The sequence below is a fragment of the Ramularia collo-cygni genome (genome assembly GCF_900074925.1).
Source record: "Ramularia collo-cygni strain URUG2 genome assembly, contig: RCC_scaffold01, whole genome shotgun sequence".
Lineage (NCBI taxonomy): Eukaryota > Fungi > Ascomycota > Dothideomycetes > Mycosphaerellales > Mycosphaerellaceae > Ramularia > Ramularia collo-cygni.
Genome location: NW_019716255.1, coordinates 2,786,143 through 2,801,842, shown reverse-complemented (window position 1 = coordinate 2,801,842; position 15,700 = coordinate 2,786,143). Strand labels below are relative to the sequence as shown.

Below are 15,700 nucleotides of genomic sequence, written 5' to 3'. Positions count from 1 at the left end.
TCCACGATACACCGATAGTGAAGACAACACATATTTGTCAATATACTGTATCGACATGGTCAACCGGCGTGAAMCGCCATTTACACCTCTCCACCACGCCGCACAGAATCCACCTCACCAGAACTTATATCCTGCTCATCCAAGCCAAAGTCCCAAAGTACAATGCTGTTCTGCGAGCAACACACCAATCTCCTCTCATCACACTGAACATTAAACACCCGATTTTCGTCTCCCGTAGTATCCTCCTGAACCGAAAGCGTGAGATGAGGCCTCCAACAACTCGAATCACCATCATCAGGGTGCCATATCTTAACAGTCCCATCATAGCTCCCCGTCACGATCTGCAGCAGTACCTTTGCCTCCATTTCCGACTTTTGAACCTGCAAAGCACGAACGATACCCTCATGCCCTTCGAGACACGCAATCTGAACCTCTTCATCCGGCCGCTCCAAATCGAAGATACGTGCAGTTTTATCGGATGACCCGGAGATGATCAAGTTTCCCGTATATTGCAAACAGACAACACCGGTGACATGCCCTCTTAGACTCCGTAACATCTGCCCCGTTCGAAGATCCCAGAGATGTATAACCCGATCCCCGCCTCCAGAAGCAAGAGTATGCTGAAATATCCTAACGACATTAACAGCAGCGACATGACCTCTCAGACAGCGCAATTCCCTATAAGCAGGTAAAATAATAATCTTCCCATCATCCCTCTCCACCAAATAATCCCTTCGATTCCAGATTTTGATCCTCGTATCTTTACTCCCAGTAACAAGAAAGAACCTCATCATCAAAGCAAAGACTTAAAAATACTCTCTTTATGAGCACTCATAACCTTCTTCAAAATTTCTCCAGTGGAGAATCGCCAGACAATAAAATCTGCATCACCCTCTCCATTATTGACACCGCCGCCACTCCCTGAGATAATGACATCCTGTGCGACACTTTCGTCGAATTGCACACATAGGACGGATGCATTGTGGGATTTCAAAGGTGGATGAAGTAATCTTTGGGTTTCGATGTTCCAGATTCGGACCGTTTGATCTCGAGATGCGGAAACTAGGAATTTGCCACGTAGGTGGTGGATTGAGTAGACTGCATCTTTATGTGCTTCGTTCGTGTGGTCTGGTCTGGGGATGGTATCGAGAAGCGCTTGAAGGTTCCTTTGTTCCAATTCTGCTGCATTCTGATGGTGTGTTGAATCGATCTTGGTCTTAATTTTTTGAAGGAAGGAATTCTAGATGGACTGCGGGAATGCTGCTGCCTGATGTCCATTAGCTTTTTGTCAGCTGCACCACTGTCTCCAATCGCAGAGGTGTTCCCTCATCCACCATGGAAGAGATCAGACATGTGGATACTGCTGCCTGCGGTGAAGCAGCCGTTCCACTGTCCAATCGCATCAATGATTCGTTTTTGTTGTGACAAAGGGTCGACCATTTTGAGACTGAAGCTCCAATTTACCTACATCCACTTTCTGCTCATGCTATATCAGATCACAGACAGCAACAGACGACTTCAGCATAGTCTAAAAAACATTATCCAGTTCCTTGAACTCCATCATGTCGCTCTGGCAGAGAGAGTCACAGCCGGACATTGCACGGAAACAAATCCCAGCCCCGCTCTCATATAGCCGAGACTATATGTTCTCGGTCCAACATATTGTATATCAAACCTGCACAAACATAAACAAACATTGCAAAATTTGAATCCAAGATGACAGACAAGATTCGTTACGATGGACAAGTCGTTGTCATAACTGGAGCAGGAGCTGGTCTTGGAAGAGCCTATGCCCGCTTTTTTGCAGCCAGAGGTGCCAAGGTATGGAAAGATGCCATTACTGATTACTACTCCACATGGATTCACTTGCTGACATTTCGTTCTAGGTTGTAGTCAATGATCTTGGGGGTACTTTTAATGGTGCAGGAAATTCTCGAAGTGGTGCTGTGGCCGATCAAGTTGTTGAAGAGATTACCAAGAATGGAGGTGTTGCTGTTGCGAATTATGACCCTGTTCAACAAGGCGATAAGATCATTGAGACGGCCATTAAGCACTTTGATCGGGTTGATGTGCTGGTAAGATTCCCGTTGGGTTGAGAAGATGCAGTTTTGACAGATTTGGAAGATCAATAACGCTGGGATCCTGCGAGACATCACGATTCGGAAGATGAAAGATGAGGGTGAGTGCATTACTCCCCAGATCCAACCGAACGACAGCGTACAATGCTGACATTAGATGCTTTCAGACTGGTAAGCGGACGCTCAATCGACAAGTAAACCAGCTTACCTCTTCTAGGGACATTATCATGGACGTCCACTTGCAAGGTGCTTATAAGACAACTAGAGCAGCCTGGCCATATATGAGGAAGCAAAAGTACGGCAGAGTCATCCAAACCACGAGTGCCAGCGGCCTCTTCGGAAATTTTGGTCAATCCAATTACGCAGGTTAGCTAAAATCGAGACAATTCGTGCGAGAAGACGCTCACATGTTGGAAATGAAGCTGCCAAGGTTGCCCTCGTTGGCTTTGCGGAGACGCTGGCGAAAGAGGGAGCCAAATATAACATTCTCACCAACGTTCTGGCGCCCGGAGCTGCAAGCCGTCTCACGCAGACAGTTTGGCCAAAAGAGGTCAGTAGAGCCAAAGTGTGCATCTCCGAAGCATACTCACACGTCTGCGTTAGATGATGGACTTGATGGCACCCGAATACGTCGTTCCCATTGTGGGCGTGTTGACACATTCTTCGTGCCGAGAAAATGGAAGCATCTTCGAGGCCGGTGCCGGTCACTTCTCCAAGATTCGATGGGAGCGAAGCAAAGGTAAGTACATGAATCTGTAGCAGATTGATGAAAGATCTAACAAGATCTATGACCAGGTCTGGCTCTCAAAACCGATGGACTCACCGCTCAGCATGTCCTTGCGGGTTGGTCCAAGGTTGTGGACTTTAAAAACGCGGAGCACCCGCAGCAGCCGGCAGACTTGATGGGATTGCTTGCCAGCTCTGGCAAACTCCCTGATAACAAGCCAGTCAGCGCAGAATCTCTCGGCATCCAGGGAAAGGTTGCGCTGGTCACCGGCGCTGGTGCTGGACTGGGAAGAGCTTATGCGATTGATCTCGCAAGGTAAGTCGCGAAGTAATGCCTGGCGAAAAGATGCAGACCTGACCCAAGGCAGACTCGGAGCAAAAGTGGTCGTGAACGATGTGGCAAACGCACAAGCCGTTGCCGATGAGATCAAGCAGCAAGGRTTCGAAGCCATTGCTTGTGACATTAMGGTGGAGCGTGGGGATGCCGTCGTGCAAGCCGTGCTTGATGCATATGGCCGGATCGATTTGGTAAGCGCTCGCATCAACGAACAATGCGTCCGGACAGCCAMTGACCGAATGTTTCTCAGCTTGTCAACAATGCAGGCATCCTTCGCGACAAGTCATTCCAGAACATGACGGACGAACAGTGGAGTCAGGTCATCAACTGCCATCTGCGAGGAACCTTCAAGACCATTCGCGCGGCACTTCCGCATATGGTGAAGCAAAAGTACGGCCGTGTGGTGAACATCACGAGTACATCTGGAATCTACGGCAACTTTGGACAGGCCAATTATGCTGCTGCGAAGGCGGGCATCATCGGCTTCACCAAGGCTGCAGCGCGAGAAGGTGCGAAGTATAACGTTTTCGTGAATGTGGTAGCTCCTTCCGCGGGGACCAACATGACGCGAACCATCTGGCCCGAGGCTGAGGTTCAAGCACTTCGCCCGGAATTCGTCGCTCCATTGGTCACCGCACTGTGCAGCCAGAAGCCTCCGTACAACGGTGGCATTTTCGAAGCGGCTGGAGGTTGGTTCGCAGCAACGAGATGGCAGCGAGCGAGAGGTGCAGACTTGGATTTCACCAAAGGTCCTCCGGAAGTTGAAGCGGTCGCGGCCAGGTTTGGGGAGATTATTCGCTTTGATGAAAAGGCCGACTGGCCGGAGAGTCCGTCTGATGGCGGCAGGTATACCCATGCAGCCGCAGAGCAGGCTCTTAAGAAGGCCAGCGCCAAACTTTGATGTCCGTGATGTTGGGGTTGGGAAGAAGGGGAGGGAAATGCCCGTCAAGCATCTCGTAAATCTCGTATTCACGGAGACAAGTCCTCATCATCCCTGTCTTCTCATCTCACGTGCTCTTCCTCTTCCTCTTCCTTCCTCCATTCACCGACAACAGCATATGATGTTTCTTTGAGGAGTACCTGACATGTGCTTCCCTGGAAGCGATTGATTTGTGTACACATGAGTCCAATGTCTGATACAAGCCTTTCGATGCCTATCTCTGGTCTGATCTGATCTGATCTGCCGACTTACCTGTTACAAGAAGACATCGCCCAGAGCGGATGCGTGGACAACCTTGGACATGTCTGTCGTGGGTCAAGACCAATGGAACAGCGTATCCAATGCTGTGTCTGATGGAAATGAGCAATGACTGTGCGATTCCATGATAGCGAGGTCGTCCACGGTTCTCGGGCAGTGATCTCCACCGGCTCCTTGAATTACGACCACATCGAAGTCTCTGGCTCGAGCCACCCCAGCTCGCTTCCTGATTCTCCCGCAAGGTCGGACATGGTTCTGGAGATGCCAGCCCTTAATGTCAAATCATGATGGCTCAAGGCCAGAGCTGTCGATGTGAGAAATCATCAACAAGAACAGCGCCATGAACTGCTCTCTCGGTTAATCAATGGAACACTCTGCTAGTAGCAATGGTTCTAGCAGATTTAGAATCGTCGATTCTGTAGAAAGCGAGGCCTTAGGACACTACGGTTTGAATAAGGATGCCGTATCCCGACGAATAATCCTCATATCGACAGCTCTACTCATGGCAACGAGTCGTAGTCTGTGAGCACAGTACGAATACCGGGTCGATGAGGGATGATTGGCCTCGAATCTTCGATAAGTGGAGCTCAAGCATGTGGCAACAATATGGTAGCGGAAGGAATGCATTGTACGCAACAGCAACGAAGCCAGGGGCCATTCCACGCATGCCAATACTTTGCCGCGAGCTAATTTTTGCCGATGCTTCAACAGACTTCATCGACAGCATGCGGCTGCTAGGTGGAGGGTTGGGAGCTCTCCTCTTAGGACAGTTCTGTCAAGGCCAAGGTATCATGAACGATCTTGCTTGGATGAAGCAGTGCTAATCGACTGCCCAGTGCTTCCGGTGGTCACGAAGACCGTATATAGGTAACTCATCGCCCGGGAACTGTGCACAGCAACTGCTGATACATCACCGTAGATCATGCGCGACGACCACAACATTCACTTTCCCCTCGCTCGGATGGTAGGTCGAAGCGTATCGCACTCACAGACTAGGTATGCTCACTCTATGCAGGGTTTCCAGTGGTAGCTCCTCATTACCTTACACTTTCACACCATCGCCACTTTCCAGTCGAGGAGATGTCACACTATCGCCGGGGATATCATCGCCGGGGGTGCCATCGCCGGCGACATCTCAAGGCGCTTCGCCAATCTTTGACTCCACCAGCGAGCTGTCAACAGGTTACCCAACTGGGCCGTCGATCTCTGACGGCCCCACGCTTTCAGCACCATCTTCAGCTGAGACGCTACCCTCAGCAACGCAGTCGACCGAAGTGGCCTGCGCGTCAGCATCGGTGCGCCCAATATCTTGCCCAGCATCCAACGGTACCCTGTACTTCCCTCCTGGATCATGCGCCGGTATTAGCGGCAACGACAATTCCTATCTGATATTCTGTGGTCGCAACTACGAAGGGACAGCCTCACCTACTCTAAGTGATATCCCATCCGAGGAGGCATGCATTGCTGCGTGCACCGCAGACGCAGAATGTGTCGGTGTCGGATACAACATTTTGTCGCAAATGTGCGTCAAAAGCAGCGATATCAGGTTGGACAGCATCTCAAGCGTCCCTGGAATCATATTTGCAGTTCAAAGACGATACTATGTATCAATGGAACTTGAACAGCCCGCAGAAACCGTCCCGCCAGTTGTCATTAGCACAAGCTTGATATCAACATCGATGGACGCCACAGTATCACAAGGCGGCACATTGCCAACGGCCGCTCCGATTGGTAGTAGTAATGCCCAGCAGAACCCGTCAATAACGACCTCGTCTGAGCCAACCGAATCTCCAATTCCTACTGCTCCGACAGCACCTGGAACTTACGTCTACGGTGGCACTGCTGTCCGAGCAGTGATCGGAGGCACGACACAAACATTCACATCGGGTGGGCAGCTCTCAACTGCAGTAACAGGGGGTTTGACCACAACTTATACCAGTGGTGGAGTCACAACCACCATCCCTGGACCAGTCCCAGAAGCAACATCAAATTCGGTTGAAGACGCCGTCATTGGTGCATGTCCGGCGTACGATAGCAGATCTTATGAAGGCCCAGAGAGCGACGGCACGACATACCTCGTAGCTTGCGGCGAGATCTACAATGGAACAATCTCTGGCCGCGAGTCTCTGCTCAAACGTGCTGTCGGAGTAGAGTGCATCTCCCGATGTGAAGCAATGGAGGATTGTGCTGCTCTATCTTACACCTCGGGCGAATGCATATTCTTCTCCGAAGTCAACGGGCAAACTGACTCTGACGATCCTACCTTCTCTGCTGTCAGACTCGATTCAAACGAGGACGTTGGTGAAGAAGTGGACAGTTCGAGTTCTGCAAGTCAGTCTGTTACGATCACGACTTTGGTTTCGACGAGTACCTCTCTGTTGGAAGTTCCTGCGACGACTACTACTAGTACTATACTAGAATCTTCATTCACAGTCACTCTTACTACTACGGCGCGTGGAGAGACGACTACGATTCTCTCGGTTTCTACTCGGGATGCAAGTACTGCGGTTATTGTCTTGCCGGCTTCGACAACTACTGTCCTGTTAACTACTTCAGTACCTGTTACTGTTACTGCGGTATGTTATTTCCTATCAGAGCTCGACAGCTCTGTCTCCTATTGTGGAGAGCGATCAGAGGCTGACATATATCACAGACACCCCTGGCTTCTAACGTTGTGTCAACGGTGACGGAAACCCCGCCGACTTTGACAGAACAGATTACGATCACGACGACAGTCACATCTCTGATTCCTGGTAGTACTGTCGTCTCCACTAATCTCATAACGACTACGATTGGAAACGGAGTTGTTTCCACCTCGACTGAGCGCATCACATCTACGCTTCCCGCTTCGACGTTGACTATTGTTCAAGTCGAAACAACCACGGCTCCAAACTCTATCATAGTGAGCACTTTGATCAGCGTACCGCCGCCATTTACACAGACACAACGAATCACAGTCACTGGGAGCACCTACAACGTCACTCAAACAGTCACYTCGTTGATCCCAGGAAGTACTGTGATCTCAACAAGTCTTCTTACAACTACTATTGGCGACGGCATTGTTGTCACGTCGACTCAGCAAGTGACTTCCACTTTACCGGCCTCGACGGTGACTTCTCTACAAATACAAACCACCACAGCGCCAGGCTCTATCATCGTAAGCACGTATGTGCCTACGCCCGTGGTATCTACGCAGTTCGAAACGCGCACAATCATTTCGACTAGACCAGCGCAAGTCGTCACATCTTACCTACCTGGTAGCATAGTCGTATCGACTCAAACGACAACTTTGCCTGCGAGCACTCGAACAATATCGTACGAGACAACGATACGAGAGACTGGCACCGCCCTCGTGACAACTACTGAGGCCGGTCGAACTGTCGTCCAGACCATTACAAGCGCACTACCAGCTTCAACATCAACTGTCATCAGTGTGAGCACGGTTTCGGGCTCTACGATCGTAAGATATATCGTCAAATCAATGGCAGGATATGCTAACCAGTTCATGCTAGACCAATTTTGTCACACGGACTGAGGCAGTGGTTACTGTTGTCAGTACTAAGCAAGCAGCAACAATCATATCGACCATCGTCTCCACTGCAGCAGCATCGACCATTCTCCAGCCTACCACCGTAATCTCCACTCGTGATGTGGTGATGACCGCTGCTGGATCCACAGTTATCATCGTTTCAACAACAACGAGCGTGATTCCTGCATCAACTCTCACACAGACGATAAGAACGACACTCGCAGCAGAGACTGTCGTAATGACCAATTCTGTGCCTGGTCAGACGACTACATTAGCCTTTACTACCACTCGTGCTGGGTCGACTATTACAACCACATCGCTATCGATCCAACCAGCGTCGACTGCGACATTCACTACGAGCGTAGTATCATACATCAGTTACGGCCGGGTGGCTTGTCCCGCAGACAATGGTCAGATGTATACAGGTGCCGATGGTAAGAGTATCATCCAAGTACCATTATCAAGTCGCGAAGCTAACTACTTCCTTTTCACTTCTAGGCAGTCTATATATGATCCTCTGTGGGGCTGACTACTCAGGAACCAGCGGTGACGGCAGCAGTGCTAACATCTACGGTATCAACCCCGTTGCTGCACGCGACCTGGGTGCATGCGTCAATGCTTGCACATCCCAAGGTACAGCTTGTGTGGGCGTCAGCTGGCAATCTTCCACCAGACGATGCGATCTGAAGAGGACCATGTTCCCTACAGACGAAACTCTGACTACTGGAGGCTTCGACAGTGTTGTCCGTGTCTTTGCGGGAACAGAACCTTCCGCTGTAATCGGCACATCGCAACTTTCCAATGGTGATTTCAGTACAGGAGCTTTGTCGCCCTGGACCGTTGCATTCCAGGAGGGTGCTTCAGTAGCGGCATCTAACAATTCCGCGTACGTCAGAAATCCACACTACATGACGAATTTGCTGACAGTATTGGTAGCGCCATCTCCTTCACAGGCGATTCGGGCTATCTGAATCTGCGGCAGACACTACAGTCCCCAGTCAGTGCATCAGCTGGCAACGCCTACTACATGACATTCAGCATCGGCACCTCAGGACTCACCCAAGACGGCGCTCTCGCTGTCGTAAATCTAGGCTCATATGGACTCGGACTCCTCAACTACCCAGTAAACCAGCCGCAAACCAAAGTGCATCTCAGCGGTCGCCTCGATTCAGTCGACATCACAACTCTCACCTTAATCGCACAATCTCAATCCTCAGCCGCAGGCGGTATACTCACCATCGACGACATCTCACTCATCACATACCCACAAAAACCCGGTATAAATCCAATCCCAATCCCCCCCGTCGTCGCAAACGCCACCTACACATTCAACGACATCACCATCACGGAATACATCATACCACAATTAGAGTTCCGTCAGACGTTCACCTTGAACGCTAATGCTCGGATTACTCTGGCGGATAGCAGTACCACCTGCTGGCTTGCGATGAGTTTCTATCCCTTTCAGCAGAGAGTTGTATATCAGACTTTTGTGACGAATGGGACGGTGGCTATTAGTGCAAGTGGATATTTATTCGCTGTGACTACGAGTTTTGATGTCGAGTTTCTTTGTCGGGGAGTTTCTGGCAGCGCGTTGACGATTTCGTCGTTTTTCTTGAGGGCGTTTTGAAGGGGTGGGTTGGATGAGAGAGCGAGAGACGATTGGGTGGTGTTTAGATAGAGCATTGTTACATCATAGATCTGAGACTTGTGTGCTTGCTGAGTACTAAGTGTACCATCTACACCTTAGACGCCTCTCCTGTCTCGAAAGATTATGTGGTTGTTATTAGGGTTAGGGTTGGGGTAGTGCCATATGGCCAGCGAGCATGCTGGTGTATCAAGAGCAATTCTCCACTGTATATGACTGGTAGGAGATATTACCCCTGTAACGCTCATAGGTTTTGCGCATATGTGCGTCAGCAATACTACATTTTGCGGTTTTGATAGCATACCTCAGGTCGACATAACCTCGTTTGTACCATTCGAGGTTCCAATGCTGACAGAACCTGCCTCGCCCACAATGTCCCAACACCAATTCCAATGGTCGCCTCGCAGAACCGTGATGCCGGAAGAATCTTAGCTGCGTGTTGGGGGAGCTACTGTGCGGAGAGTACATCTCCACAGCTGGGCATGCGGAAGGAGGATACGTGGGAGAAAGCGTCACATCAATCCAACGTACACCCTTAGAGAGACAGACGACCGAGCATTCCATTCATTGGCTGCAGGAATAAGAGAAAGGTTTTTGACACCCAGAAGAAAGTCGCAAACTCCCGCCCTCCCCCCAATAGTCAAGTGCCACAAGGCCATGAAATCGTCCCCAAGGAGACGGGAACTCCAAATGCCATAGAAACGCCAGCCCATAATGCACCTTCGCTTCATCGTCTCCTCTGGCAAAAGTGTCGTAGCAGCTCAAAAGAGTCAAGCTCAAACGCCAAACAGAAAGCAAACCAACCCACGCAATGCATTGAAAGCCCACGCTCGCCCTTGGCCTTACTTCCATCCTGTGATCTGCATCTCAGTCATCATCGCTTTCCTCGTCCTCCTCGTCGAGTGCTTCCATAGCTTCCTTGATGAACGGCGCTGCCTGAGATAAAAGTTAGCAAAAGTTCGCATACCACATCGACGAAAGCTTACCTTGGTGTCCAGATTAAGGGCCTCAGTGAACGCCCTCAACGCCTCTCCCCGCTCACCCAATCCCTTGAAGCACTTTCCAAGCAAAAAGTGCACATTGGCCTCATCAGGCGCCTGATTCTTCAAGATCTCAAGTTCTCCCAGCGCATCATCGTAATATTTCATGTGCATCAGGACCCTGGCCTTCTTGAACCTCGCTAGGGCACTGTCAGGCGCCAACTCCAACGCCTTGGTATAATTTGCCAGCGCTCCTTTCTTGTTGCGCAACCGCTCGAGTACCACGCCAATACAGACCAGCAATGTGGAATTGGACGGATTGATGTTGGAAGCAATCCGGTAATGTTTCTCCGCGTCCTCCAACTTGCCCATGCATTGGTACGCCTTGCCCAACCCATACCACCCAGAATACGCTCGTCGATCGACCGAGACGCTGTGCCTGAAACTCGCAAGCGCGGAATCATAGGCCTCGTTGGCGATGTGCTCATGGCCCATCAATGTCCACGTGTAGCCGAACTTGGGATCTATCTGTGTCGCTCGCTTGAACGCCGCAATGGCCTGATCATGTTCACGGGCAAGACTGAAGGCATTGCCGACCGCGACCCAAGTTTGTGGAGCATCGAAGTGGGAATCTTGCAAACTTCGACAGAGAAATGTCAGAGTGCTTTCCTTTTTAAGGTGCCACAAGACGGTGCTGTAGATTTCCATATCATCAACTCGGCTCGGGACTAGTTTCAGAAGGCGTGCGAAACATTCTTCGCTCGCGCGGTAATCGCCTGCTTCATAATGAGCTTTTCCCAGCTGGGCAAGGACCCAGGGAGTTTCTCGTTGAGTCGCGGGTAAAGCGCGGAAGACCGCTATGGCGTCGGGTAGWGAGAACTTGGATGAGGCGTTGTATGCTACTGCCAAGTTGCGAAAGTTGTCCAGGAGAGCAGACATGGCATGCTGCTCTGCGAGGATGTCGCTCTGTGACGGACGTCCAGGCTGTGACTTTTGTAGAATGGCTGATGTGACCGAGGGAACGGACGGAATCTTTTCATTGTTTCGAGTCCCAGCACGCTTCTCCTTCTCCTTCTCGTCGGGAGGCAAGACTTTCCTGTTTCCACTGACCACCCGTCCCACGACCGCACCCGTCCTACCCCTGGTTCCTGTTGCCGGCTTGGCTTGTCGAGCGGGTCTATCAGCTCGTCCTGCTATTGACGCAGCCGTATCCATGGTGGAACGGGTCGTCTTTGATGAAGCTGTCGTCTGGGTGAATAGCCTATTACTTCTACGAGGCTGGGAGGAGTCCACTGCTGGCTGGGAGGTCGCACCGGATATGTTTCTCTTCTGGCCGCCGAGCGTAGGTTTCCTTGGAGCAGCTTGAAGCGCATCGTCCGAGATACCCTCGGAGGCTGACTGCCCGCGAATGGGAGGCTGCTTTGGTCGATCTGACATATCATACGGGCCTTTTCTCTCCCTCCTCGAAGGTGCAGCAGGCGCCGCCATTTCGTGAAATGTATCATCGTTCTCCGCGGAAATCCCTCCCATTGCGACATCATCATCATTCAAACCACCGACAGTGGTCGGAGTATCCCAATCAGAACGACCCTGCTTCAGTGCAAGGCCAAGCGCCGGTCTGCTCCGAACTCTGGGGTTCAGCAAATCCTGTTCCTCCAACCCCCCGGTGATTGAAGAAGTGAACGGGTCGTCCATTGTCGTCAATACATTCTGCGCGTGGGGCCCAAGATTAACGTGCGAAAGCGGTTGCCGTGAGTCCTCATCCACGTAGATCTGAGTCTCTCCAGAACCTGCCTCTGCAGCACCAGGCATATCAGCCGTCGATTTGAACATGTTCTCCACCTTCAGATCCGCGCCGATCTTGCACAAGCCCTCGAAAGCATCCCAAACGAACGGGTTCAACTTATGGGCCTCAATGTAGTAATCCCCAGCCTTGTTGAAATCTCCATGCGCACGCCATAGCTTCGCCAGCAGCGTCAAGACTGCAGCCGCGTCTGGTATGTGCCTCCTGGAGCTCCCCGAATGCTGCTTCCAGTCATTCTTCCCTGCCCACGCGCTCTTGGATTTTTCCAACGCAGTCACGCCCTCCATGTTTTGCTCCAGCTCCAGGCACGACTGAGCAAAGATGTAGGCGCATCCTAGGTGGCGTCCGTTCGCGCCGTACTTTTGACTGAAATCAAAGGCAGCTCGGAAGCGACGGAGTCGAAAGTAGGTGAGAGCGAGTAAGTGTGAAGAGTCCGGGTTGCGCGGTTCTGCAGCAAATAGGCGCTGCGCGAGAAAATTGGCGTTGTCGACCATGTCATTATCCAAGTGGTAGAAAATCAGCTGTCGCAGCTGCGATGCCGCTATTCCTGAGGCGGGCGACATGCCGGCGGTAGAAGAGAAGGGAAAGACGGTAGGGGACTCGGGCGTAGGTGTGCAAGCATTGGCGGTTCGATGTCAAGGGTGTGAAGTGTCGCAGGTGTGTTGCGCTCCGTGAGGTGACGTGGTCGTCACTGCTATGTCGACATTAGGATGGACTTTGCTAAGGAAAGCGCGTGGTGCCAGTCAGTGTCAAAGCTGCCAATCGTGTCGGTCGTGAAATCGTGGTTGTGGCTGCCGCCTCGTGCGATCGTGCTTGCCGCTCCGCTGAAGCGTTGTTGTTTAGATCCACATGCGAGGGCAACAACGACGGGACCGTGCTCAATGCAGATCGCGTGCCAAGATCTCGACCTGTCCCCGCGAATGCTGCACAGCTGCTGAACCCAACCTTGAAAGTGTCATCTGACTTTGGACTGGATCGCTTCAGCTCTCCAACAACAATGGCTCAAGTACACTTTGCATTTCTGATCTAGCAGCATGTATCTAATATGATTTCTAGAAATCCCTCAAACAGCTGGCAGCTCGCAACACCGCGACCCTCAATCGCACACATCTCACGTCACTCTCTGTTCACGGATTCTCCCTCCTCATTCGCCTGCTGCTCCTCCGCCGATCATGGACCAGCTATATTGTCCTATCCCTACCAGCTTTAGGTCTGGAGTTCTGGCTTGAGCGTATATCCCGCCCSACGCCCTCCGAGACTGGCGAGGTGAAGCGTGCGGGAGAGGATCTCGAAGCCAAGGGCCTGACCGAGTGGATGTGGGATGTCATCTATTGGACCTGGGGAAATGTTGTGCTCGCGACTCTGGCGGGGGACTGGGCGTGGTGGGCCATGTTGATTGTGCCGTTGTACAGTGCTTGGCTGGCATGGGGTGTGTTCACGGGTGCAAGGGGCTWGATGGGCGGAGGTGCCGCTAAGCAACAGGACCCAGCAGCAGCAACGACAGCGGCGGGACAGAGCAAACGGCAGGCAAAGATGGAAAAGCGCGGCGGACAGAGGGTTGCGTATCGGTAAGCGAATAGCTTAGCTTCCTAATTGAACAAGTATACACACGTTGTTTGCCCATGTAGTCGAGCAAGTAAGTACAGGGCATAGATGGCAGTCGAGCGCCGCTGCATCAATTCGTAGGATCAATGCCTCTTAGCCATTCGTAGGGTCAATGCCTCTACTCGTCATCCTCCTCCTCCTCCCCCTCCTCCTCCTCCTCGTCATCCTCATCATCCTCGCCCTCGTTGGGAAGCAATTTCCTCCTCATCTCCTCCTCAGTTCCAGACAGCTCCTCTTGGTGAGCCCTCAAGTCCCTCACTCTCTGAGCTGGTCCATGCGGCCTCGAGATCTCCTGCGTGATCTGGCCTCTGCCAATGAGAGAGACAACAATCGCACTTCCGACAATGAAGGTCAGCACAAATCGGTACACGCCGTACCAGTGGGGTGCCCAGCCCTGTCTGGCAGCGCGAGAATCACGGTAGTAGGAGAAGGTAAAGAGCAAGAACTGCGAGATAAGAGCGTATTCCACAGGCATCAGGATGGTGGGCCATGCGAGAGCGGTGTTGATAACACCAATCGAGTAGCGTGGGTAGCCGTGCTCGCCGCCATACTTGGCGAATTCAAGGCCCCAGTGGATAGCTCCGAGGAAGGAGATAATCTGTAGGCACTTGTCAGATTCGCTCCAAGTTGTGGTATCGAGAGAAGATTAGACTAACCGCAGCGCCATATCCCACCTGAATTGGCTCAAGAACGTGYAGCAGCAGCTCGGCGGTCTTGCCGTCGAACAGGAAGCCGGCGCCAGTATCCGCGGCGTGGTTGATTTCCCACGCGCAAAAGACAGTGCTCAGCGAAGTGGCCACATATGGGAGGACACCCGCGAGACCAATGTAGTAGGCTTGACGTGGGACTTCGTCGAGGGAGAAAGTCTCCTTGATCGTCTGCAGATCGGAACGCACACCAGCCATCATGTCGGTATCATCACTCTTCTCCTCACCAGTGACCTCTCCAAAGACTGGGTGGACCGAGGAGGAGGTACTAACAGCCTCTGGGTCCACGGGCAGTTTCTTTTTGGCCAGTGCATCTTCTGTCTTCTTGTCAATTGTGTCCATGGGTCCCTTTGTGCTGGAAAGTCGTAGCTGCATGGCCAACGGCCTCGCGAGAGCAGTCAAAGCCGTCGGGCGGCGGGCAGTGAGGGTGCATAGCTGCGAAGTGCGTTGGCGGAAAACGGGCGCCGCTGTAAGCTTTGGGGAGGCATTGAGGGAGCGGAGCAAGGTCCGTGAAGCATTGGAGCGAAACATTTCTGCAGAAGGCCGACGGATGGCCGCCTAGCGGGGACAGGGATAACGCAGCGGAGAGTGAAGAGTATGGGGTGAGGTGTGGTATGCTCGCGGTGGACGGTGTTTCAAAGTGAAGCTCTGTCGCATTGGTCGGCTGTTGCTGGGCACGGCAGGGCATCCGAGCTTTCACGAAAGACGTCACACCTCCAGGCTGTTGATCAGATGGCCAAGGCAAGGTGCTTCCACGTTTTCATACACTCTATGCCTACACGTGCTTTCGTCACCCATCGAGGGCCATCAAAGAGACTGCTTTGAGGTCGCGAAGATTTGCCCGATCGCCATCAAGTGAAGCTTGGAGGTCACAAGACAGGCGCGCATAAGCATGGGCGATTGGCCTACGACGGCCTGGTTATTGCCGCCGCTTTCATTCCGCGTTCAATACCTTCAACGTGCGAAGATGCTGCTGTGTCTTTCACATGAAGAAGTCTTCCGAAGGAGACTGACCTCTGAGGCCGCAGCAAAGGAGCACAAGCGGACTCTCTGCGTGCCAATTCACAGTACTTACATAACTTACCTAT

The 15,700-nt window shown here is 51.9% G+C and overlaps 7 protein-coding genes; 4 read left to right on the top strand and 3 right to left on the bottom strand.

Moving 5' to 3' along the window:
• Positions 1 to 80: 80 nt before the first annotated feature.
• On the bottom strand, positions 81 to 794 carry RCC_12280 (uncharacterized protein; the record flags this gene model as incomplete). Its single annotated transcript, XM_023766161.1, has 1 exon — positions 81 to 794. The coding sequence occupies one exon, from the start codon at positions 792 to 794 to the stop codon at positions 81 to 83; it is 714 nt and encodes a 237-aa protein (XP_023621929.1).
• Positions 795 to 1,716: 922 nt separating this feature from the next.
• RCC_00942 (uncharacterized protein) lies at positions 1,717 to 2,253 on the top strand (the record flags this gene model as incomplete). XM_023766160.1 has 4 exons in its annotated part: positions 1,717 to 1,821; positions 1,887 to 2,075; positions 2,125 to 2,179; positions 2,246 to 2,253. The coding sequence occupies 4 exons, from the start codon at positions 1,717 to 1,719 to the stop codon at positions 2,251 to 2,253; spliced, it is 357 nt and encodes a 118-aa protein (XP_023621928.1).
• Positions 2,254 to 2,305: 52 nt separating this feature from the next.
• RCC_00941 (related to multifunctional beta-oxidation protein) lies at positions 2,306 to 4,042 on the top strand (the record flags this gene model as incomplete). XM_023766159.1 has 6 exons in its annotated part: positions 2,306 to 2,444; positions 2,501 to 2,628; positions 2,682 to 2,817; positions 2,874 to 3,120; positions 3,173 to 3,332; positions 3,392 to 4,042. The coding sequence occupies 6 exons, from the start codon at positions 2,306 to 2,308 to the stop codon at positions 4,040 to 4,042; spliced, it is 1,461 nt and encodes a 486-aa protein (XP_023621927.1).
• Positions 4,043 to 4,945: 903 nt separating this feature from the next.
• On the top strand, positions 4,946 to 9,498 carry RCC_12119 (uncharacterized protein; the record flags this gene model as incomplete). XM_023766158.1 has 9 exons in its annotated part: positions 4,946 to 4,967; positions 5,051 to 5,125; positions 5,176 to 5,206; positions 5,259 to 5,303; positions 5,355 to 6,915; positions 6,993 to 7,799; positions 7,852 to 8,302; positions 8,367 to 8,754; positions 8,805 to 9,498. The coding sequence occupies 9 exons, from the start codon at positions 4,946 to 4,948 to the stop codon at positions 9,496 to 9,498; spliced, it is 4,074 nt and encodes a 1,357-aa protein (XP_023621926.1).
• An 885-nt stretch (positions 9,499 to 10,383) lies between these two features.
• RCC_00939 (related to 20S cyclosome subunit (BimA/Nuc2/Cdc27)) lies at positions 10,384 to 12,863 on the bottom strand (the record flags this gene model as incomplete). XM_023766157.1 has 2 exons in its annotated part: positions 10,384 to 10,452; positions 10,503 to 12,863. 2 exons carry the CDS (start codon positions 12,861 to 12,863, stop codon positions 10,384 to 10,386), a joined length of 2,430 nt encoding a protein of 809 aa, XP_023621925.1.
• A 434-nt stretch (positions 12,864 to 13,297) lies between these two features.
• RCC_12279 (related to DUF788 domain protein) lies at positions 13,298 to 13,872 on the top strand (the record flags this gene model as incomplete). XM_023766156.1 has 2 exons in its annotated part: positions 13,298 to 13,306; positions 13,357 to 13,872. The coding sequence occupies 2 exons, from the start codon at positions 13,298 to 13,300 to the stop codon at positions 13,870 to 13,872; spliced, it is 525 nt and encodes a 174-aa protein (XP_023621924.1).
• Positions 13,873 to 14,023: 151 nt separating this feature from the next.
• RCC_00938 (related to MNN4-regulates the mannosylphosphorylation) lies at positions 14,024 to 15,143 on the bottom strand (the record flags this gene model as incomplete). XM_023766155.1 has 2 exons in its annotated part: positions 14,024 to 14,503; positions 14,562 to 15,143. The coding sequence occupies 2 exons, from the start codon at positions 15,141 to 15,143 to the stop codon at positions 14,024 to 14,026; spliced, it is 1,062 nt and encodes a 353-aa protein (XP_023621923.1).
• Positions 15,144 to 15,700: the final 557 nt, after the last annotated feature.